Source organism: Xyrauchen texanus, chromosome 29 (genome assembly GCF_025860055.1).
Source record: "Xyrauchen texanus isolate HMW12.3.18 chromosome 29, RBS_HiC_50CHRs, whole genome shotgun sequence".
In the NCBI taxonomy this organism is placed as follows: domain Eukaryota; kingdom Metazoa; phylum Chordata; class Actinopteri; order Cypriniformes; family Catostomidae; genus Xyrauchen; species Xyrauchen texanus.
Window position 1 is genome coordinate 16,454,730 of NC_068304.1, and position 25,079 is coordinate 16,479,808.

The window sequence follows — 25,079 nt, forward strand, 5'->3', positions numbered from 1 at the left end:
CTGCCTCCCGAGCCTCCTACGGCTCTGCCTCCCGAGCCTCCTACGGCTCTGCCTCCAGAACCTTCCAGGCCTCCGCCTCCAGAGCCTCCTACGGCTCCGCCCCCAGAGACTCCCGAGCCTCCTATGGCTCTTCACCCAGAGATTCCAGAGCCTCATATGGCTCTGCCTCCTGAGCCTCCTACGGCTCTACTCCCAGAGACTCTAAAGCCTCCTATGGTGCCGAATTCCTCTGCTCCGCCTCCTGAGCCTTCCAGGGCTCCACCTCTAAAGAATCCTATGGCTCCGCCTCCTGAGCCTTCCTCGGCTCCGCCTCCTGAGCCTTCCTCGGCTCCGCCTCCTGAGCCTTCCTCGGCTCCGCCTCCTGAGCCTTCCTCTGCTCTGCCACCTGAGCCTCAAGAGCCTCACTCAGCTCCGCCTCCTGAGCTTCCAGAGCCTCCCTCAGCTCCGCCTCCAGAGCCTCCCTCAGCTGAGCCTCCCGAGCCTCCTACGGCTCCGCCTCCCGAGCCTCCTGCGGCTCTGCCCCCTGAGCCTCCCAAGCTTTCCATGGTTCCTCCTCCCTCGGCTCTGCCTCCTGAGCCTCCCACGGCTCCACCCCCTGAGGCCTCTGAGCCTCCCGAGCCTCCCTCGGCTCCGCCTCCCGGGCCTCCTACGGCTTCACCGCCAGAGCCTTCCAGGTCACCACCTTTGTGGCCTCCTGACCCTGTTCCCGTCCTGTGGCCTTTCCCCAGGCCTCCTGACCCGGTCCCTGTCCTGTGGCCTCCTCCCAGGCCTCCTGACCCAGTCCCTGTCCTGTGGCCTCCTCCCAGGCCTCCTGACCCAGTCCCTGTCCTGTGGCCTCCTCCCAGGCCTCCTGACCCTGTTCCCGTCCTGTGGCCTCTTCCCAGGCCCCCTGACCCAGTCCCTGTCCTGTGGCCTCCTGACCCTGTTCCCGTCCTGTGGCCTCCTCCCAGGCCCCCAGACCCAGTCCCTGTCCTGTGGCCTCCTCCCAGGCCTCCTGACCCAGTCCTTGCCCGGTGGCCAGCTCCCAGACCACCTGAACCTGTCCTTGCCCTTTGTGCCCCCTTGAACTTCCTGCCTGCCATCTGTGCCCCCTTGGACTTCCTGCCTGCCATCTGTGCCCCCTGGACTGCCTGTCTGCCTGTCGTTGCCCCCCTTGGTCTGTCTGCCCACCACAAGCTCCCCCCCAGTCAATGGACATTTTTTGTTTTGTTGATCGTCTGGAATCCGATCCTTGAGGGGGGGCTATGTTAGGAATTCCTTGTCTTGTTTCACTTTTGCCCTTTGTCTGCCACCTTTGCATTCCTTAGTTTTCACTTTTGTCTTTTGGTTAGCCTTCGTGTTCACTTGTCATTGTTTAGAACTACACTTCCCAGAATCCACCTGCCATCTTCACTGCCATTTTGTTCATTGTTTTCACCTGTATCTCATTCAGTCATCACTCACTGTGTATTTAAGCCCTGCTTTTTGTTCACCCCTTGTCGTTCGTTGAGTGTTGTTAGCCTGGTATGTGTTTCCTGCCCGTTTCCTCTGTCTTGTGTTTATTTCCCCATTGTGGGTTTTTTCTTTGTGTTTATTTGTTTATCTGTTTATAATAAAGTAAGCTTGCATTTAGACCCGCTTTCCTCGTTTGCCTTCGCTGTCTGCACGTGTAACAGTTTGGCTGAAAGGATCAGTTTCTCTAGTCATATTAATCATTCTGCCTCTACCCTCAAGAAATACATCTCTGTCTGGGCCCACTGCCAGCCTGTTCTTTAACTCAAAGAAATGGATCTTTATTTAAAGAAGTGACCACTTCTCAGATATTATGTCATATTAAAATGTCAGATATTATTGAATGTTTTTAAGCTCAGTTTTGTAAGAAAACCATGTCCTCTGATATAAATTTTCAGGGAACGTTGAGGATTAGGGTTTTTCCATCTTTATCAATCACCCAGGAGAAAATTGTTGGAAAGAAGGAGTGCAAGAGTTTATAATCTAAATTCTGTATTTGCATTTGAGTCCACTGTTGCACTGATCATGGGTCTCTTTCAATAACTATAGATTGGAAATGTCTGCATGTGTTTTTAGACCGTCCATGCAGAATTCAGGTTTAGCACTGAAAGATAAAAGCATTGAAAAGTAAAGGGAGACAGACTAACATAATATGATCTGTGTGGGATAAGTAGTAATCAGACTAATTTTTGTATTCAGACTCACTTTGACACTACATGTATTCTTTTCACTAATCTGCTGTAAATCCATTTCAGAGCATTAGTAGAAATCAATAACTGGAGTGGCGCCTAATTACATTGTTATGCAGTCATGATGACTGACCTCTCATTCTTGTCAATATGTGCACCAAAGCTGCCACTCCAGAAATACAGTATATCTATATTAGTGCAGTACATCTCACAGTAAATCTGTTTTAAAACTATAGAGCTGTATTAGATCTGTATTAAAACTACAATGTGTCTACTTTACAGGATCTATACAAGATCTTTAATGTAAGATACGTGTATATAAAATCATAAACAGAAATCATAAAATCGTAAACACAGAGAAGCTGACAGTTTAAAACGGTGTATCACTGGCACTTTTGAATATCCAAGATTTACAATGTCCATTCCATAAGGTCATGTATTGCATTAAATGGTAATGATAAATGGTCTGCACTTATATAGCACCTTTTTAAACTTAACGGTATTCAAAGCGCTTTACATTGTGACACATTCACCCATTCATACACACATTCATACACCAATGGCAGCAGAGCTGCCTTGCAAGGTGCTAGCCTGCCATTGGGAGCAACTTGGGGCCCAAGGACACTTTGGCATGTGGAGTCTTGTGGGCCGGGATTCAAACCACCAATCCTGAGATTATTGGCCGACCCGCTCTACCAACTGAGCCACAGCCGCCCCATTCATTAAATAAGTAGCTATACCATGTTGGGCCATAAGAAATATTCTTTCCTGAGAGACTGATGTAGTTTTCATTTTCAACACTGTGGTTTATGGAGATCAGATTTATAGTATCTCTGTAATACAACTCCCTGTCTTTTTTATATAATGAACAGCTGTTTAAGCACCTGTCCAAGAACAAAAAAAGCTGATTGTGCTGTATTGGCAATTTAATGCACATTTGACAATTTAACCTTCCTTACTGCACTTTATATGCACAAAGGGGGAGGGAGAACATCAATGAAACAAGTTTTTTTTTATCGACCCAGAGCTTATTTAATTTGAACTTTTTATTTTGTTTTTTAAAACTCTTTCAGGATTTTGCTCCCTGCTGTGAAGATCAAACATCAGAGATTGAAACTTAACTGACCTCCACTAATCAATGGACTCAAGATGAGAGGTGTTTTGATTCTGTGGGCAAAGAAGTGATGTTTGTGTCTCAATGTTTAGTTGAAATAGAGAGTCAATAGTTTCATCATTAAAATCCAAAATTACAAGATGAAATGACCTCTTTTGAACTTGTTTGTCAGTATGAAAATGTGAAACAAAGTTCAGAATTTGTGTGTGTGTTGTACAGTTTTGTGAAGTTAACATGGTGTATAAGGGGGCCTGTGTTGCTCAGCAAGTAAAGATGCTGACTACCACACCTTGAGTCGCAAGTTCGAATCCAGAGTGTGCTGAGTGACTCCAGTCAGGCTTCCTAAGCTACAAATTGGCCCGGTTGCTAGAGTTATGTTGGGTTAGCCTCCTCGTGGTCGTTATAATGTGGATCTCGCACTCGGTGGGGCGCGTGGTAAGTTGTGTGTTGATGCCGCGGAGAATAGCGTGAAGCCTCCACGGTAACGTGCTCAACAAGCCACGTGATAAGATGCGAAGATCGACGGTCTCAGAAGCGGAGGCCACTGAGATTCATCCTCCGCCGCCCGGACTGAGTCACTACACAAGAGTTTAGAACTATGTGATCTGACTCTTATAACTTAGTGCGGCTAACATTTCAGTTAGGTTGATCCAGTCATATAAAATATTTGGTTACATTTTTGGATTTAAATTTGTAGTTTAGATGTTACCTCATGAAAATAACCACATAACATAATATACACACACATAATAACCTAACCTACTTACACATATACATTACTCTCTACAATAATACATTCACAAAACGGAACTAAGCCCCTTCATGGTCAGGTCCAGAGATCAGCTGTCTGTGCAGGGGACCTCAACAAATGCGAGGCTCAGGCAGTGCCATTGTGCAATTTATGCAAAATAAGAAATACAAATATGTCATCGTTATAATTTTATTTTGGGGTAAAATATGACCTGGACATGATTTCATGAGATTTACCCATAGACATTCTTGTGACAGTCAACATTATTCAATGTATATTTCATTAAATGCACTGGTGCTCATCAGCTTCTTTAACTGTTACTTTAATCCACCTCTTTTCTCAAGTTACCTCCCACTTGCTACTTTTTCACTGCATTGACCTTTGTATCTGTGTGAAGCATTGATATGCAGTGTCGTGGAGGATGAGCCTGTCAAAAGTTTCAATATGTTTGAAAAGGGAATGCAGCCCCAGTGTAGCAAAAGAAAATCTTGTCTCATTCCACAGTGGATGCTCTACATTAATGAGGAGTTCCTCCAGACATAATGAAGGGTAAGATGTTATTTAAGCAATAAAATATGAGAGGCAGTACTATATTGTGGATAAAGTTGTCGCTAAGGGGCATTGCTAGACCCTGACCTGTAACCCTGTTTGATGTGATTATTTTTACAATATTGCAAGGTCACCAGTGCTTTCTTTTCATGATAAAATGGTTACTACATAATACAAAAATTAGGGAAACAATTATAACATTATTTTATTAAGTGCATAGTTGGCCTCTATGGGCGCTTCATGGTGATAGTCACAGTAGCTAGGTGATAGGTATTTCACATAATAGTCTTTGCTACAGTATATTATGTAGTGTCACTCAATGGGCTAGGACCTCAATATATTGCAGATATGCTCACTGAATATAAACCCAACAGATCACTCAGATCATTAGGATCACATCAGCTAGAAATCCCAAGGGTTCATTCTAAGCAAGGAGAGTCTGCTTTTAGCTTTTATGCCAGCCGCAGCTGGAACCAGCTTCCAGAAGAGATCAGATGTGCTCCTACAGTAGTTACATTCAAATCCAGACTCAAAACACATCTGTTTAGCTGTGCATTTACTGAATGAGCACTGTGCCACTGTGTGTCCAACTGTTTGTACTGTATTTTATTTTATATTCTATTTCAATTATTCTTATTTTTTATTTTTTTATTCTTATTTTAATCTCTTCTATGTAAAGCACTTTGAATTACCATTGTGTATGAAATGTGCTATATAAATAAACTTGCCTTGCCTTGCCTAGTGTAAAGTATATAAGTGCAGCTGGTTGTTTTTTTTTTTTTGCTTTTTTTGTAGTTCTGTAGTTTATAACATATCACACATGAGGGGTGGTCATCATGTGTTTACCTCTCTTAACTGATATCCACTGTCCTTCAAGTTGATATGCAAGTAACTCTTCACACCTCTACATACATAAATATGGGCTATAAAACAGAACATTTAAACATGACAGTTGGTGGCTGGAATGGGACTTGAAGAATCGCCTCCATGCTGGTAATGGAAGAGACCAGTATAAATATACTCCAACTGTAAGTTCAACTGACTGCTTCAGCACTGACATTTCAAACACTGTAGAACTGTACTGAAAGGGTGACCGTTAGCCTATCAATCAATTTTGGTAGCCAAAAATGAATGTAAGAAGCATTTCTTCAGATGAGATTCTTTCTTACTTTATATAGGTTCTGGGAGGCTGTCAATTGAAAAATGTACACTGTGTATCCATAACTGTTTACTTGTTTCTTTGTTCGTTATATGAATGATATAGTTAATGCCATACAGGTAACTTGGTATGTGAGTGATTTGGAATATACCTAGGTAATTGACCTTATTTACAGCCTGGAATGACAATGAGGCTGTGAGGGATAGACTTCCAGTCACTTCAGCACTAAGGGGCCCAGAAATAACATACAGTCAGGGGGGGACAGAATTGCTTTTTAAGTCTATCCCTCAATTTCAATGGTGCTACTGTGAATAAGGTCAGATGGATGGATGTATGTATGTATGGATATTCTGCTGAAACCATTAGGTCACCAGTGTTAGCTTTCAAAATTACAGATGCTCCCTGGTATACGATTGGAAGTGTTCTTGGTTACACAATAATCCCCTCAGAAAAAGCACATGTGCACACCGCATGAGGTCAGTGTTGTGCATTATGTGATTATGCAAGGATGTAGTAGTTAATAATTGAAGATCTGTTGGGCACTCAAGAGATAATAATTAATCAACTATCACTTTCACCACATATGTTACAGGGCAAATAGAACATCAGTGCTGACTAAGCTATGTCTGCATTTGTTTTTGTTAAATTGCACTTTCTTACCCCCTCACAGACTTTGAAAGCTATTGTTAACAGAACATCTAGAGTATATAGACTATGTGAGACATCTGCATATTAAAATAAAATGACTTCAATAAATGTTTTCCATTAAAAATTAGAATAACAATTTGAGTAAAAAGTTTAATTGAAAAATTTATTTTGGAATATGTTGTATGTCCATCGTTTTGCTTTAAAGGGTTCATGATATACAATTTTTTTTATTTTATTCTCTACCTTGATTTTCACTTATAATGTTAGTTAAGTTTTTTGCACAAAAAAAACATTCATAATGAAGTATTACATGAAATATTTCTACCCTGTCTTTGGCCCTCTGTTTAAAACGCTCTGTTTTCTGTGTACTTCACCTTTAAGACATGCCCATTGTTATGATTGGCTAACATAATTGAAAATCAAACGCCCTTACGCCATGAAAAGTGTGGAACTGTATTTTCCAAGAATTAAAAAATGAAAGGTTGCAAGCGATTTATGAAATCCCCTAAATGCACTAAGTCTAGGCAATCATTGATAGCTACAGTATATGTCCCAATTTATGTTAAGCACACAATCAAACTACAACAGTTGTTCAACTGAAATAACATCTTAACTGAACAAAATTGTTACACCATTTTTCGCCAATACTTATCAGGCATACAAGATTTGGTGATAAAATAAAACTATTTAAACAGCAATAACAGGTGAACACAAACTGTGAATGTGGGGGGTTAAAAAAAATGTGTTTCCAGGTCTAGGGAGAGTGTTAAAAGGGATGGTCGAACCGGCGATTCCCCTGTTTGAACTCCCAGCTTCAATACGCATCCTGTGTCAAGAAATAAGCGATGTACGCCAACTGAATTTTCCTCAAATGATTCTCCAGTCGACCAGGTGAGGGGATTTCCCTTAATAAATTCACCACTTAATACTGGAAAGTGTGCCCATATAGCACACGTACATCTCCGAGATGTCGGTTTTAGATCTTTTCATCTGGAATAATCAAAATCTAATTAGCATCTGCTAAACATCTTAAAAAGATCTGATTTTCAACATTCTAAATTATAAGTGTCTCAAAGACATCTACTAAATGTCTTATTGACATTCCTAGACATACTTATTGGCATATGTCTTATCTACAATACATCTATGAGCAAACAATGCAAAAAGTACCCTTTCCAGATGTAAACACACACATAGAATAAATGTCTGGGAAATGTATGTGTGCTATCGAGTCATCCTGGTGTGCTAATTTCGTCCAAAATGTGGGACATTATGGCTAGAACAAGGCAGATGAGAAAGCAGACAGCCTTATTGCCACATACTTCACCTGTGTTTTCACTGCTCTCCACGTTCTTCTACCATATTTAAATAATTTAATCTCAAATCAATATTTTGAGAGGAATTATGTATTTCTTTGGTAAGTAATTGTTAATAAGCATGATCTGTTCTGCTTTAGAAGTTTCTTTGCAAAGCCTGAATCCTTGTTTCTCAGAAGAAATCATCCATGAATCCAAAGAATACAAACATTTATTCCCAAAATAATGCATTCAGGAACTTTGATTGAATTAGCCACTCATTCTTAAAGTTGGGGTCCTTCAGAAGGCTATTTGTAGTATCCCAGCAGCATTCTTTTACAGTTAACTTACTGGCCACAACGATTACATATGTTGTTGAAGTGGGAATTATGCCAATGACATCACACTGTGACATCACAATGTAGCCAATATCAAGTCATTTTTGCAGGGTGGAATCAATCCTCTTTTTGGACTGGAGGGACAGCTTTGAGTTCTAAAACTTACAATAAGATTTTAAAGTACCATGACTTCTCACATGTCAAAATATCAAGGAAAATTGTATTCCTCATGTCATGACCCCCTTTAATGGCTGCATGTACTTGAGCTGGTACTGAACTTCGTTTTTTAATTGGTCTTAGAATTTTGGACCCCAATGTATGTGTTTCAATTGTAAATAGTTATATACTGTATCTCTTCTTTTAGATATATGCAGATGATGTTCTGAATACTGACTTCCCTTCTGATCTTTAAATGGAACTGCAAGAAAAAAGACGAAAAGTCCTGACAACAAGTCCCTCTGATGGAGGCTATGGCTGGTTCATTGTGCTTTCTACCTTCTTTGTCTTTGGGTTGACATTTGGCATCATCAAGTCCTTTGGTGTGTTCTTCATAGAAATCCACCATTATTTTGCTACCACTGCAACAGCAATCTCATGGATCACATCCATCTCTGTGGCAACTGTACATTTTGGAGGTATGAGTCAGTATGTCTTTTCCAGCGACAAGTCATTTGTCTGTCCATGCAGAACGCGAAAGTGCACCACAATGAAACACAATTACAGCCAATCAAATCACAGTTGATGTTTAATATAGTTGTGGTGAAGACACTTCACTTTGGGCAGGGCTACCAACATAACGCAACAAAAATAGAACCCAAGCAAACACACAAATGGTCATTGCTCATTAGTCGTGGATGATTTGGACAAAGACTTAGATTATCATGGAATAGATAGCTTTTAGCACTTGATGCTGTATTACATCGGGTCAGGTGAGGACAACTGTAAGGCCAGAACAGTATGCAAATGTGGCCACAAAACTAGGCCAAAGCGTTGCAAGTGTGCCCCAACTGAGCATACCTAAAATTTGCTTTTGCGGTAACAAACCTCAAACTCAAAAACACAATTAAGTTGCCTTCAAGTGTCTGTTCCACTTAATCAGATGTGTTATTGTCCAATTATCTGGCTATAAACACCTCAAATTTAACTAGCTTGATCAGCAAGACTCCCTTCAATCTGTTGCTTTGCTATGACAGCAGTGGACCTGTAGTGCTCCAGACAGTGGTAAAACTGGCTAAAGCAATGATACTTTACAACAGCCTACCCTAGTGGGTTAAATGAGATCCAGTTTAAGCACACCAGTGGGCGCCCTCAACTCCTACTCTCATAAACCTTAAAATGTCTGAACCTCAGACATACACAAACTGATTGTACTTGTTTGCAAATTTTCAAGTTTTTGCCACACTTGATTTCAACTTTGCCTGGTTATCTGCCAACACAGAGCATTGTAATCGTTTGATATTTGTTGAAGTTACGCTTCTAAATAAAAAAAAATGATTGTTTCCTCATCTCTTCGCATAACAATACACCCACTGGCACCATCAGACCTTTAAACAATTTGAGACTACAATAAATCTAAGAGACTAGACTAGAAATCTGAATTTGTGTTCAACTCCATTTATTACAAGTGCTGATAGAGCACTTGGCTCCTGGCAGTACAGTATGTAATGAGTGTGTACTTCCTGTCTGTCTGTGATGCAGCCCCTTTTGGTTCTGCACTGAGTGCATACTTTGGTCACCGGCCCGTGGTAATGGCAGGGGGTCTGCTGAGCAGCATAGGGATGGTGGCGGGGTCATACTCCCAGGATCTGCTACAGCTGTACATCACTGTGGGTTTCCTCACAGGTAAGAGCACCACCAGCAATGGAGCATATGGTTGTCCTCACTTGCTCTCGCTCTTGCAAACAGACATACACACATGCAGTACAATCACACATCAGTACTAACATTTTTGACTCAGAAAAGGTCATTAGCCATTTATAGCAGGTGTATGGGATATAATATTCATAAAAATCTCACATTCAGAACTCTGCAGGAGGAAAAGCATATGAAAAAATACTAAAAAATAAAGAAAGAATGAAAAAGAATCAATTATCAAAGAAAGAATTAATAGTGTTATTGTTACCACTATTTTTGACATTTACTTTTATTTAATGTGTTAATTTCTACATTTATATTTCATTTTATGTTACTTTATTTTTATTTATGTGATAAAGAAAATAAAAGAAACACTTAAAAAGACTAAGTTGGGCACTGGGGCAATGGCATGATGACAGTAATGAGTGCTGTGCAGTTCCAACAGTAAACAGATTAGCACAGAGTAAGTCAATTTCAATAATAACAATGTTACTCTATATAGCACCTATCAACACAGCCTTATAAAGTGAGGGCATATCAGGCCAGAGAGTGGTACTAGATACTTTATTTATAATACATACTGTATAACCTTGCAATGCTGTTGTCCATTTAGCCAGCAGCATTTATACAATATTTTACCCTTGGACAATTGATGACTAATGGCTCAATGTAATTTTTGCTTTGTCCTCTGCAGGATTTGGCTATGCCCTTACCTGGACCCCTACTGTCACCATGCTGGGATGGTACTTTGAAAAGCGACGGCCTGTAGCCAACGCTCTAGCCAGCACAGGAGAATGTATCCTTACCTTTATTCTGACCCCATCCCTCCAGTTCATGGTTGACCAGTATTCCTGGAGGGGAGCAATGCTGATCCTTGGAGCTCTGCAGCTCAATCTGTGCTTGTGTGGAGCTCTATTGAGGCCACTTGACAGACACGGTCCTTCTAAAGATCTTACCATAGTGGAGACAAATATAGAATTGGAGATGCTGTCCCAGACTCACAAAAACAGACAAGACTCAGAACAAAACTTTGAGCTTTTGAAAACCAAAATCATACGTTACGTGGACTACACGCTTATCACAAATTTTTCCTTCATGGTTTACTCAATGTTTGGTGTCTTCGCTGCTCTTGGCTTCTTCGCACCATCACTGTTCCTGGTACCTTACGCCCGCAGCCTTGGAGTTGAGGAGTATCAGGCAGCCGCTCTCATGTCCATATCTGCGGTACTGGACCTGTCGGGCCGCTTGTTCTTCGGGTGGGTGGCTAACCTGAGGTTGTTGGAGACGATCCATCAGTTGATCATCACAGTGATCTTGCTGGGCATTGTTCTGCTGCTCTGCCCACTAGCAACCACATTCACCCAGCTGGCGTTGTTCAGTGCTGGTTACGGACTGGTTTTCGGAGCGACCGTGGCCATTCACATCACAGTGCTCGCTGAAGTGGTGGGGGTAGAGAGGTTGGGGAGCGCTCTGGGTTTCTTCATGCTCATCCGCAGCAGTGGTGGCCTTCTTGGACCACCTTTGGCAGGTGGGAAATTTACATGCTGAAAATTTGCAATTTTGGAAACCTTCCAAGAACCTTCAGGAACTTTCTGAATGAATAGTTCACCCAAAAATCAACATTTTGTCATAATTTACTCACCGACATGTTATTTCAAATCAAAAAGAGATATTTTGTTTTCCATTCAATGATAGTTCAAAGTGACCATAAGTGATTCAAAAAAGTAATCCACAACAAATTACCTGTGACTTCTACAAAACTGTAATCAGAATACTTCATTGATGGCTTTATAAAACGTTTTCACTATACTAATTACTTTTAAGTTGCTTTCTAAAACACTTTTCACAGAAAAGTTGTTGTTAGTTTTCTCAACAAATTCAAAATAATGTCTATATTTCCTCATTCATTGTTGCACACAAGCCATACACACATAACCACATGTTTCACCTTGAAGGGGTGTACGTCCTTCGGATGTCACAGAAACACAAAGAGACGTACAGTACATATGAACATAATTCATGTTTTAAATTTTACATAAATAATTTTTCAAATGTGTAATCCATTTAAAATACTTAAATATAATTTACTTAACTGAAAGTCAGTAACTATAATCTGATTACTAGAATTTAAAATAAAAATCATTGCACAATGTTTTTAAAAGTACATAGATTAAAGTATTAATTTGTAATCAGATTACATGTATTTCAAGATCAAAAAAAAAAACATATTGTAATTGTACACCATATGACTCATGTCGTCATTAAGTTATGGGGTTTTAGGCCTGTTTTGGTGAATATTCTTCAAAGATTCTAACTTTGTGTTCCATTGATATAATAACAGTGTTCGAGTTTGGATTTAAATGCAGGGTGAGTAAATAATGACCAAGATTATTTATTATTGATATCTTTCTAATTTTGCCTTTATAGAGCTTTATAAGATGTTTACTATCCAAATTCAATATACAAATGGTTTCCTCTATACTATTTAGTTAGACATCAAGCAGTCACAAACATCCCAAATCCCTGATGGAGGGAACGAGACGTTGTGTCGATGTAGTGACACTAGGGGGTCACTCTTGGGTGCCCCAAAACACCTTAAAATCTTTGAGAAAAGGCCAATGGGAATTGGTGAGTGGAATTTGCATGCCACTCCCCCAGTCATACAGGTATAAAAGGAGAAGGAACCAAGAAGTTCCCCTTCTGTCACTCGCTCGACGTTGTGTCGAAGTAGTGACAATAGGAGTCTGTATAGAAAAACAGCAGAACAGCTGAACCGTGTTACATGAACTGCCAATGCAGGTGCAAGCAAGCTGCTGTGTGCGTAATTGCAGGTGCATCAGACTGCACGTAACTTCCCCCAACACCCCAAAAGATGTTATGTAGTTCCCCACATCCCTGAGGGTGGGAAGCGACATAACTAGCATGGGAGCAGGCCTCACCAGCCACAGCCTTTTCTCTATATATTGTCTCTCCTCAGAGTATAAGATTCGGCTGGGCAATCTAATGCTATTCTACGCATTGGGGAAGGTGTTCTTCGGGGAGGTCAACATGTGGCAATATGACACAATGGCTCACCAGCCGCACATGGAAGAGGCACGGTGGTAGATCCTGCCGAAGGGGGGGAGCTCTACAAATACAGCAACCGGGGGCAGAGAGAGCTCTGCCCAAGGGAGATGCCAACCATGAAAAATACATCACAGGGGGTTACCAGCGTAATCGACACCTGTGGAGCTCCTATCCTAGTACAGGGCATATTAGTACCCATTGTGGGTCTGGCTGCTAACTCCTCTGCCAAATTTGTGAGCCACAGGACTAGGGAGGAAGGACATCCAGGGTCCACAACTTCGTGATCTCGACTAGAGGTAAAAACACATGTTTTCACCACAGGGGAGGGGAAAGGCACTATACGCAAGCGATACACATGGCCAGCTGTTCCGTTTCACCAAACTCTACCTGTTCGTACCTGAAAGAACACGGGAAAATACCGGCTAAACCCAGAGATTGTAAAATCTTGCGAAGGTATTGGGTGTTGCCCAGCCCACTGCTCTGCAGATGTCTGCCAGAGAGGTGCCATTGGCCAGTGCCCACGAGGATGACACACTCCTTGTAGAGTATGCTCGAAACTGCAAGGGAGTGAGCACACCTGGGTCTGGCAGGCCAATGCGATGTTGTCCTCCATCCAGTGGGCAAGCCTCTGTTTGGAGACAGCGTTCCCTTTCCGTTGTCCACCAAAGCAGACAAAGAGCTGCTCAGAGCGTCTAAAGCTCTGCGTGTGATCCAAGTAGATGCGCAAAGCACACAGCAGACATAGCAACGATAAGGCTGGGTCTGACTCCTCCCGGAGCAGTGCCTGCAGGCTCACTACCTGATCCCTAAAAGGGGTCGTGGGAACCTTGGGCACATAGCCCTGTCGGGGTCTTGGGCAGAGGGCGTGAATGTCATGCGATGTGTGCTGCAGTGCCATGCACATCTTGGGACTCGAGTCTGAAGCCAGTACTGAAGCAGTCTCATATGCATCAACCCGAGCCATATGCCCCAAGGAGCCTCTGAAAGTGTTTCAGTGGAACCGCTGTCCTTTGCCTGAATGAGTTCAGGCACTTCAACATTGACAGCAATCATCAACACCGAGTTTAACTCCAAACTAAGAAAAAAAAAAATTCTGAAACGGAGAGAGCTGGCTATTCTCCCAGTTGATCCGAAGCCCTAGACGGCTGAAGTGCGTGAGTTCCAGGTCCCTGTGTGCACACAACCACTCTCTCGAGTGTGATAGTCATCAAGGTAGTTGTGTATGTGGATGACCACTTCCCTTATCGGGGCAGGAGCTGCCTCTGCGACTTTCGTGAAAACGCAAGGGGACAGGGACAGGCCGAAGGGGATGACCTTGTACTGATATGCCCAGCCATCAAAAGCAAACTGTAGGAAGGGTCTGTGTTGAGATAAACCCGAGACATGAAAGTGCGCGTCCTTCAGGTCTACCACTGCGAACCAATCTTGATGCCGGACGCACGTCAAAATGTGTTTCTGCATCAGCATCTTGAACAGGAGCCTGTGCAAGGCCCGGTTCAGAACTTGCAGGTCCAAAATCGGCCGCAACCCACCGTCTTTCTTTGGGACGATGAAGTAAGGGCTGTAGAACTCATTCCTCATCACGGCTGGAGGGATAGGCTCTATCGCGCCCTTGCGATGAAGAGTCGTGAGTCGTGGGGGATTCAGGCTACGCCACGTCTAGGAGCGTTGCTTTGACCCGAGGTGCCTGCGCTGAGGCGAACCTCAGCGCAGGCACCTGCATCTTCATAAAGACGCGTCTTTAAAAAGACGTTCGCATCAATGTGTTTTCTCTTAAAGAAGAAATATACTCTTTCAGCAGAAATATACTCTCTTATTAGTGCTGTCGAAGTGCCCAAGGGCGTAGAAGGAGAGAAAGCCGCTGGAATGCGCCATATAGCCAACAGCATATGCTTCTTTGAAGAAAAAATCTGAATGAGAGTTGGCATTCCTTCTCCTTTTATACTCGTATGTATGGGGGAGTGGCATGCACATTCCACTCGCCAATTCCCATTGGCCTTTTCTCAAAGATTTGAAGGTGTTTTGGGGCTTCCAAGAGCTACCCCTAGTGTCATTACATCGACACAACATCGAGTGAGTGACAGAAGGGGAACTCTGTGTTCCAATATATTGTCTAGATATGGAAAAGTTCCAAGTCACTTTAAAGCATACCTTTCCCTCAACTTATTTCTTTGGCCTTAAACGTTTCTCATTAATGTTTCATAAGACTCAATTCACAGTAATAATGTTTTTTCACATAAGCCATTGCCCATCATGGAAATGCATCATTGTTCGCACTTGGCTATTGGGTCAATTTCATGCATTACTGGTCACCGCATACATTTTTTTATAGCGGGCCATGCTTCGGTTGCCCAGGTCAAAGTTAAACAATGTTTCACTGGCTGTAATTCATTGCCTGCCGTTCTCCACTAACACAGTTCATAGAACACTTCATAAATTGTATCGTAACAATACATCAGTGGAGTGCCACAGAAGTGCCTAATGAATCATCAAACAACAAACAGAAAGGCTGAGCACAAAAATGCAAATAATAGCTGTAGTTGTTTGCCACCTATTCAACTCTGGAGCTTCAGGAGCTTCTGATAGGAGCCACATATTAACCTCTGAAAGGCGATTTTATAATGTGGAAATGGTGACATTTTGCCCAGTGCTAATTTCTAAGTTGGAAGAGCTCTCACCCCATTTTATGGACATCAGCTACCAAAACCATGTCAGTATCTGTAGTCTGAAAGAGTAATGTAATTAAAATGAATCTCATGGGTTTTTTTATTTCATTAAATAGAGCATAGATTGAAGTTTGGGAGGAGAGGGAAGCCCTTATTTTGGGCACCACAGGTAAAGAGTATAGTCTGCAGGGCTCCATAACCGTCTATGTAATTACACCATAAATTAGTGCTGATGTCTTGACAGCACAGCAGTTTCTATGAGTAAGTTTTAATCAGGTTGTAAAATCCCAAACTCTTTTACTGTGGCATTTTAAAAGATGACTCAAATAATATCGGCATCATTGACTATGTAGGGGCTCTAAACCTTGGTGCTTTAATTGATTGATCATTTAGAATAAATGTCCCGAAAAAAAGTGCATTTTGAAATCTAGCTGGAAAAAGTGAAGTGGGATGGTGCCAAAAAAACTGTAAGCAAGTGGTGCTTCCTAATGCAAGTGTTACTATTACTGTGAACAACCATTCAGAACATCTTAGCAACCACATAACAACGCACTAACTACGCACTATGCCGCATTTTGCATCTCCTTCAGACAATGCAATTCTTGTTGTTCTAATTGCAAACTAATAGTTTTTAGTGTCATGTAACCTGCCCAAGATGACATCTACCTAATTTGACCAAAAGAAACTGGCTGCATAGCCTTTGAAATAAAAAACAAAAGATAAGCATTTCTTTCTGCATTTGGCTTTTCATTGGAGGTTAGTAAGGCTCTATTCCTTGTGAACAACCCTTTAAGCATTGCTTCAATGACGTGTTGTGTAAAGACACTGTGTATGTGTTTTTCTCATACAGACGACCCGGGTTTGATTCCTACTTTTGCCCCAGTTTTCCCCATCCTGTTTCCTGTCTCCACTATTAATATTTCCTTAAATACAAATTAATACAAAGGTTGCTTTCCTCGTGGTGATTTAATCACAGTGAAGGTCAGGGAGTGTCAAGAAAGTTTGATCAGGGTAAAATTAACCATGGATTTACCATAGTAATATTGTAGTAACCATGCTTTATGATGGAATCCATAGTTTTAATGCAATTAACCATGGTGTCACTACAGTAATATGGTGTTAATATAGTATCCATTTTTTAACTTTGTGATTACTACGATTTTACCTCAAAATACCAAGGTGATACTATGGTTACTGTAGTACAATCATGGTTAATTTTGTAAGGGAAGGGTAGGGTTAAGTTTGGGATTAGTGTAGGGTGTCTGTGGGACTCTACATAAACACAATAAACATGCTGTATTGATGCCCCTGAACTGTGTGTTTGTATTAGGGGTGCAAACAGCATCTAGCATGATTTGCACTTAGTGCAAAGAAGATGCTTTTGGTTGCTACTTACATGTGTAAGTAGCATCTATTGCAAATATCCTCTGCCTTTTTTTAATGAATGCACAGAAAATGTGACTAAAATGCAAACTTAGTTTAACAGAGAATTACAGTAATAAAATGTTTGCTTCTCTTGTTTCTACAGGATTGTTCATTGACAAAATGAATGACTATGGTGCTGGCTTCCTGATGGCAGGCGTGGCTCTCATAATCTCTGCCCTCTTTCTACTTTTGTTGCACCATATGAACAAGAAAGGAAAGCAAAAGGGAAAAGACATCCCCTTGGAAGTGAGGAACTGAATTTCCAATTTCTGAAAAAGTTTAAATTAAGAGGTAATTGGTAGGCACTGTATATTTGTGGTCGCACTCGAGTAGCTACTACATGTATTTTGCAATGTCACGTTAAAGTGAGTTTGTCAAAATGTACTTACCCACTTTATACTGTGCATACAAAAAGTATTCACAGAGCTTCAATTTTTCCACATTTTGTTATGTTACAGCCTTATTCCAAAATGTATTAAATACATTTTTTACCTAAAAATTCAACAAACAATACCCCATAATGACATTGTGAAAGAAGTTTGTTTGAAATCTTTGCAAATTTATTAAAAATAGAAAACAGAAAACAATTTTGCCATGACAATCAAAAATTGAGCTCAAGTGCATCCTGTTTCCACTGATCATCCTTGAGATGTTTCTACAACTTGATTACAACCCTAAGCATACAGCCAAGATAACAAAGGAGTGGCTACGGGACAACTCTGTGAATGTCCTTGAATGGCCCAGCCAGAGCCCAGACTTGATCCTGATTGAATATCTCTGGAGAGATCTGAAAATGGCTGTGCACTTATGCTCCCCATCCAACCTCATGGAGTTTGAGAGGTCCTGCAAAGAAGAATGGGAGAAACTGCCCAAAAATAGGTGTGCCAAGCTTGTAGCATCATACATAAAAAAGACTTGAGGCTGTAATTGGTGCCAAAGGTGCTTCAACAAAGTATTGAGCAAAGGCTGTGAATACTTATGTACATGTTATTCTTTTTTTGTTTTTTATTTTTAATAAATTTGCAAAGATTTCAAAAAACTTCTTTCACGTTGTCATTATGGGGTATTGTTTGTAGAATTTTGAGGAAAATAATGAACTGAATCAATTTTGGAATAAGGCTGTATCATAACAAAACGTGGAAAAAGTGGAGTGCTTGTGAATACTTTCCGGATGCACTGTACAGACTTCTCTGCTGTGGACAAATTTGATTCACGCAACTCCCACAAAACATGCTGTCATGTAAGATGAGATTCTAATTAGAGATGACTATCAAACGCAATAAGGTGTAAATTGACAGCATGGCCTCATGCCAGTGACATGAATCATATTAATTTACCCTAAAAACTCTCTCTATGTGACACTGAGTTAATTGATCATTTTCACCTAAATGAAGACTTTGATGGATTCTGGAAAGTCTTCTCGGCCCTACACTACAATAATGCCATTGCAGTGCAATCATATTTCATCAGACCTATTGCTCCAGTAAGTCAGTCTTGATTGACTGAATGCTGACTAAGGGTTTAGCTACTGCCAAAGACGAACATATGCAATCAAGTACACTATCTAGTGATATTGCTTTTTTTAGATAGCAACTGTATGAAGCTACATGGATTCAGCAGTCTCTTTTAGTTAGTTTGAATAAAGATCTAAAGAATCAAATTGGTGTTTGAAACATGGATTTTGAGTAAGTAGGTCTTAGTGAAAATGCAAATGCAGGATGGATTAGATAAAATGCATGCAACAGGAAACCAAACTATACATCAAAATGTACTGGATGTATTTTGTCAAATTTCAATACAAAACCTTAAAGTGTGAATGTTAAAAAAATGTTCCTTTCCAATGTTAAAGAAATATTCCAGGTTCAAAACAAGAATTTGTGTCGTAATGTTGATTACCACAAAAATTATTTCAATTTGTCCCTCCTTTTCCTTAAAATAAATAAATAAATAAATAAATATTGGTTACAGTGAGTTGCTTAAATGCAGACATGTAATGCTTGTAATTTTCGAAAGATTTTACATAATTTTTGTGGTACACAAGATTATGTCACAAATGCTTGTGCAAGTTGATTGACTTGTGTTGAACCTGGAATATTCCTTTAATATGCCAACTATAATCATGTACAGGTTGATTTCCCTGAAAATGTATAAACATTTTGCTGCTTTCAAAAGATTGCTCTTTTTATTTGAGCATCCTATCCAGCCCGACACAGCAACAATTGACAGAAATTAAACTCTACCAATGTAACATTTTAATGTAATCTATGAATCAATAGGGCAAATGTGTTTCTTTAGATCTTTCTTCAATTTAAAAACATGGATGAATCCTGCTTTGAAGAAAACCACATGATAGATACTATTAGATAGTTCTTAGACATTTCCTGTTTATACTGTAGCTATTCAAAGCTAAATCATCTTTAGCATATCAAAGCATACTTCTGATGCACTCTTCACTGGAAGCAATATCTATTCCCACCATCTGCACTTTGTTTTATGCATGCTGGCCTGTGTACATCTTTCATAGAACAGTGACTTTCATCATTTGAAATAACAGAAATAAGTACACTTGTTACTTCCCAATCTGAGTAGAAAAATGTTATGCTAGACTAGGAGAGCCTCTTTGTAACCTTGGAAGCATCAACTGCATGTAAATGAGCATGTGCTTAACCTGTTTAAGTCTGTTCACACGCACAATTGAGCACATACGTTTACACACACACACACACACACACACACACACACACACACACACACACACACACACACACACACACACACACATAATATGTAATATACATATACTCAATCTCAAAATCACACTTTTCCTAGTTATAAGTATACATTCTTATGTTTTCTTTTTCAGAATAGACATGCATATCTAGAATAAACAAAAAGGCATCAGATGTGGGAAGTGAAATCAAAGCCTTAAACTGTCTGCCCCTCATTTCCGGCCCGCAGAACCACAACCACAATTAAAAGGGGACCCTTTAATGTCTTTTGAATACCATTCATTACCACATAAACTGTTTATGCCCTCTGCTGTCACAGACGCTATGTTTAGTTAAACACCTATTACAGGTTCTCTCTCAACTGAGTAATAAAATACCAGGATAAGAGGTTGTAAGACTGCTTAGGTGTTGTTTTTAGATTTTTTTAGATTGTTTAATTTGAACCCTCTCTCAGACTCATTAGAATTATACTAAAACTATTTCACAAACTGCAAGCTGAGAAACAAGCTGCACATTTGATGACGGCTCAGTTATCATTTTTAATGGCTAGCGCCATCTTTGATTTTTAATGGGAATGACAACAAAGCTGTGAGGGATAGACTAAATGTTTCTTCAATGGGCTGTACTGCAGTGTAAAGTGTTTTTGGATTGTTCTGCAGACAAAACATTGATAAAATATCTGTCCAAGAGCATTCAGTATACAAACAACTCCAGACAATATGAGTTGTGGAAAATAAGATGTGTCTGTCATCTGCTACGTCTGTCAATTTGTTTTTTTAATGTGTTTTTGGTCTCTTTAATTTCAAGTTGTTTCGATGCTATTAGTGTACGATCGGCAAACGCTCATACATTTTCAAACCGCAACTGAATTTCTGCCTAATCAAGCCCAGAGTGGCCCAAAAGACTCTCCCCCTCCCGTCCTAGCGTCCTTACCGACATGCCTACGGCGCCCTCTGTACCTCCTCCTGGAAGTGCCGGGGGGAAAAATGCAAGCATTACTATTACAGTGAACAACCACCCAGAAAAAGCTCCTGCTTTGGCAGGGTAGTGAATCTAGTCTTCGTCTGGACATGTTTACGCGTTATGGTGATTGCAAACGATTCATCAACTGGTGTTCATCAATCTATACATATTACTGGAATAGTAGTAGTATACATACTACTGGATAGTATATATATATATATATATATATATATATATATATATATATATATATATATATATATATATATATATACTACTAATAGTATACATACACTGGAACCTAGAACAACTTAGAAACAACATAACAATGCACTAACATTGTGATGCTGCATTTTGCATCTCCTTCAGAAAAAAAAAATGGGGAAAGTGGGGAGGTGTGGCTGTTAAGCTCAAGCTCCTGCTTCGGCAGGGTAGTGAATCTAGTCTTCGTCTGGACATGTTTACGCGTTATGGTGATTGAAAACGATTCATCAACTGGTGTTCTTCAGTCTATACATACTACTGGAATATCCCCATCATACCGATCTCTTGTGATCAGTGGCCCCTGCACTGCTCTGTGTCGATCCATCATCTCCGCGTCGCGCAACGCAGCTGTCCGAGGACCTAGTGCAGATATAGATGGCCTTGGTCAATGCGAGATCCATGGTAAACAAGACTTTTATTCTTTTACCTCACGAGCCTTGGACTTTCTCTTTATTACTGAAACGTGACTCTCTACTGAAGATTTGTCTCCTTTCTCTGATGTCCTACCACCCAGCTGTACATTTAAATTTGGTAAGGAATACATATTACAGGTTTGAACTGCAAGTGCTGGCTTTGGATTCTGAGATCCCTCTGGCTGTGGACTTGATCTAACGTCCACCAAATTCACATAAAGATTTTCTGGCTGAATCTGACTTTTTGCGAGGTATTATTCCTAATTTTGATTGACTCTTAATTATTGGGGATTTTAATATACATTTATGTTGCCAATCAAATTGTTTTATTAAAGACTTTATTTGCTTCTGTGAAACATTTAAACTAGTGCAGCTTTTGAAAGGCCCTACTCATAAAAAGGGCCACACACTTGTAGGGTATTTGATATGCTAAATTTAGACAAGAACCGTTAAAGTTCTCATCTTCTCACACCAATATAAGTAAGGGAATTTAGGGTCTTGAAATATATGAGCTATGAACTAAATTAAACTGTCCTTATTCTTCATTATTATGTAATAAAGTATAATATGGAATTAGTCACATTCGACAACCATTATAAATTATATAAATGACAAATAACTAGATTATTTGTCTGAATAAAATTCTCCACCATTAAAATCGTAATACAATGTCTCGTTGTATCCGCTCACAATTTCTACTGTAAGGAATTAGCTTTAATAAGGGAATTATGATAATGCGCCAGCTATCTATCCTCTTTTTCATCTGTGTTTATAGCATTTTTTAAATCTTCAGACTTTGCGTCACTTGATCTAAGTCCCGATGAGTGCCTCCATTGTTTTAATTCTGGCTGCTCTACCATCCTAGAATCTGTTGCCCCATTGAGGACTAAACATCATAAACCTACACCTGAGCCATAGTTGAACAACATGACGCGTGCCTTCAGACAGGCTTGTAGAAGGGCGGAAAGAAAATGGAAAAAGGGAAAGCTACAGATTTCATATTAATTTCTTTAGGTCGTCTTCAGGTAGTTCAAAATGCGGCTGCTAGAGTTTTAACAGGGGCTCGAAAGCAGGAACATATTACCCCTATTTTACGGTCTTTACATTGGTTACCTGTTCTCTATAGAATTGATTTTAAAGTGCTCTTAATGGTTTTTAAGTCAGGTTTACCACCCTCATATCTCTCTGACCTGTTGATAGATTACCACCCAGTGAGAGCTCTCAGATCTGCCGATCAAAGCCTTTTAGCGGTTCTTCTTCGGACCACCAGACGGGTCCTACGCCAAAGAGAGACATTACTTTTCTGTTTTATATTCATCAAATAAATGCCATCTTAAATCTCACTCAAGTTTGCAAGTCTTCCTGATAGAAATACATTTGGATACACAGGCAGTTTTTTTTTTACATTGGAATCGTGCAAAAAGCTATGCAGAGTGGCAGGTGCTACTCATAGACTGCGTTTTTTTTTATGAATGAAACTTTTAAGGAAACTGGTCTCAGAACAGTTCGAAATGCAAACCTTATTTTATCCTACTTCCATATAAAGCCTCCACAGTCAGCATTTTCAGTTTTCAGACACTGCTTGTAGAAAAAGCACAAGATTTGGTTGAATTTCATACATTTTTGTTTTATAGTAAATGGTAAATATTTTTGGTGGAAAATCAAACTATTTATCATACCTGGCATGCCAAGACTTTGTTTTACACAGAAAGACTCACTGACAAGAATTTGTTCTAACAAACTATTTTGCAGTTTAGTTTCAATAAGATGTGACCTATGTAAAGTATGTAAGTAAACGTTTTCTATTCTAATATACACAAAATAATATCGTACATATCTTTTTAATCTCTTCACATTTTTTGTTACTCAATGTGGTGCAAGTGCACAGTCAAATTTTAATTTCAAACAGAAACTGATCAAACAATATTTTATTTCAAACTTGACTTGACATGAATTGTGCTGTAATGAAAGAAAAACATGCTGTTTTGCTATGACCTGAGAACCATCCATTCTTTTAAACACAGTTGGGGTGATGACTCCTTTTAAGTCTGTTATTGGAAACAGTTGATTGAGTAAACTGGAATAACTCCAAAGGATCCCAGATCTATTTGCCTGCACATATCAACCCCACCCATCTCCCAGGCCTCTCAACTTTGACCTCGATGAAGTACACAAATTTAGGTAATTTGGCCCCTGGAAAAGGTCAGTCAAAATGCTTTATTTGTGACCTTGCACTGGGTGTAATTCAATACAGTGCCCAGGATACAAACTGTATTAGACTGCATCTAATATTAAAACACAAAAGTAAAAATAACAATCGGACAATTAGAAAATTACAACAAAACAAAGGAAATTTGAAATCTTATCATGATTACTAGTAGCAGAATGCATTATTAATTCTGTGACCAACCCTACAAAAATTAAGAAATTACAATAAGCCCATACAATGTATAGACACATCAAACATAACCTTTCCATTGTGACAGGGAAACTCAGACAGCCCTGGACATTACTGCACCAAAAGGGATTCACTCTTCCGCTTCTGTATACAAAATGAGATTGTAATGAAATTACACTTCTATGCCACATTTCCCAACTGCACACAAATTAGTGAAACTCTTTCCCTATTTTGCAAACCACCAGATTAGATTAGAATCTAATTTAATACCGAATCCAAAACTTTCAAACTTTTATATTGCTATGAAGCTCAGAAAGGCTATGTCTGGTATAGCAATGGAGATAGCAATCACTTGATAAGTAAATTAACTCCAATATGTGGACAGTGGCCCTATTAAGTTTTTGGACACTTAAAACACATTTAAAATGTATGAAATGCATTACATGTGTAACTGGTCCTACTCTACCCACTCCGAGAGGAATTCGAACCGGCATCTTCGGCATAGGAGATTAGCAAGCTAACAAGGAGGCTTTAAAGCTACAGCTCCTAGCATCTGTCGCTAGTGTAGCACAGCTACCTACCAGCTGGCTACCGTTACACTCACCCCCTAAACCTTCCTACCATCCAGGTCACAGCACCACAGTTAGTGGTCCTGCTTGACCCGCTATGAATGCGACTCAAACCAGCATCTCCGGCATGGGAGGCAGGCATGCAAATGAGGAGGCTAAAGACTACAGCTTCTAGTATCAGTCGCTACTGCACCACTTGAGGCCAGGGGAGTGAGGTTTACGCACTGCACAGAAGAAATGCCACTCTCATTCAGGTTTTGTGCTGAGGAGCCGAGACAAGGACACGGCCATTTCAGCGGCTAGTACAGCGTTGTGGCAAGAGGGACACAAAGTCTCATTCCCTCCATCAGGTTGGTTATGACGAAGGTTACGACAGTAACCGAGACGTTCTCCTTCTGTCATTCATTTGACATAGTGTTGATGTAGTGACACTAGGGTTCCCTATAGAAAAACGGCACAACATCTTTACCGTGTTATGTGAACTGCCGATGCAGGTTCAAGTAAGCTGCTGCGTGCATAGTAGCAGGTGCATCAGACTGCACATAACCTCCCCCAATGCCCCAAAAGACGTCATGTAGTTCCCCACATCCCTGAGGGGGAGAAGCGACGTAACTAGCATGGGAGCAGGCTGCACCAGCTGCCTTTTCTCTCTATGAAGTCCCAGCAGGACCACGGAGAGTTCCCATGAGGGAAAGAGG

At 40.4% G+C, this 25,079-nt stretch overlaps 1 protein-coding gene across 3 annotated transcripts; it reads left to right on the forward strand.

The window, feature by feature from the left end:
• Positions 1 to 4,459: 4,459 nt before the first annotated feature.
• si:dkey-246g23.4 (uncharacterized protein LOC559426 homolog) lies at positions 4,460 to 20,943 on the forward strand. 3 transcript variants are annotated; one of them, XM_052097768.1, is made up of 7 exons: positions 4,460 to 4,594; positions 7,154 to 7,292; positions 8,399 to 8,669; positions 9,733 to 9,876; positions 10,583 to 11,416; positions 17,149 to 17,336; positions 19,909 to 20,942. In XM_052097768.1, the coding sequence occupies exons 3-6, from the start codon at positions 8,447 to 8,449 to the stop codon at positions 17,301 to 17,303; spliced, it is 1,356 nt and encodes a 451-aa protein (XP_051953728.1). In that variant the 5' UTR covers positions 4,460 to 4,594; positions 7,154 to 7,292; positions 8,399 to 8,446; the 3' UTR covers positions 17,304 to 17,336; positions 19,909 to 20,942. The 3 variants fall into 3 exon arrangements, with proteins under 3 accessions (XP_051953728.1, XP_051953726.1, XP_051953727.1); XM_052097766.1 differs by having other exon boundaries at positions 17,149 to 17,291; XM_052097767.1 differs by lacking the exon at positions 7,154 to 7,292 and having other exon boundaries at positions 4,461 to 4,594; positions 17,149 to 17,291; positions 19,909 to 20,943.
• The last annotated feature ends 4,136 nt before the right edge of the window (positions 20,944 to 25,079 follow it).

Coding starts and splice junctions, on each gene's coding strand:
- si:dkey-246g23.4 (XM_052097766.1), top strand. CDS start 8,447: ATGGAACTGCAAGAAAAAAGACGAAAAGTCCTGACAACAAGTCCCTCT. Junction 8,670..9,732: donor GGCAACTGTACATTTTGGAG/GTATGAGTCAGT, acceptor TCTGTGATGCAG/CCCCTTTTGGTTCTGCACTG. Junction 11,417..17,148: donor TCTTGGACCACCTTTGGCAG/GTGGGAAATTTA, acceptor TTGTTTCTACAG/GATTGTTCATTGACAAAATG.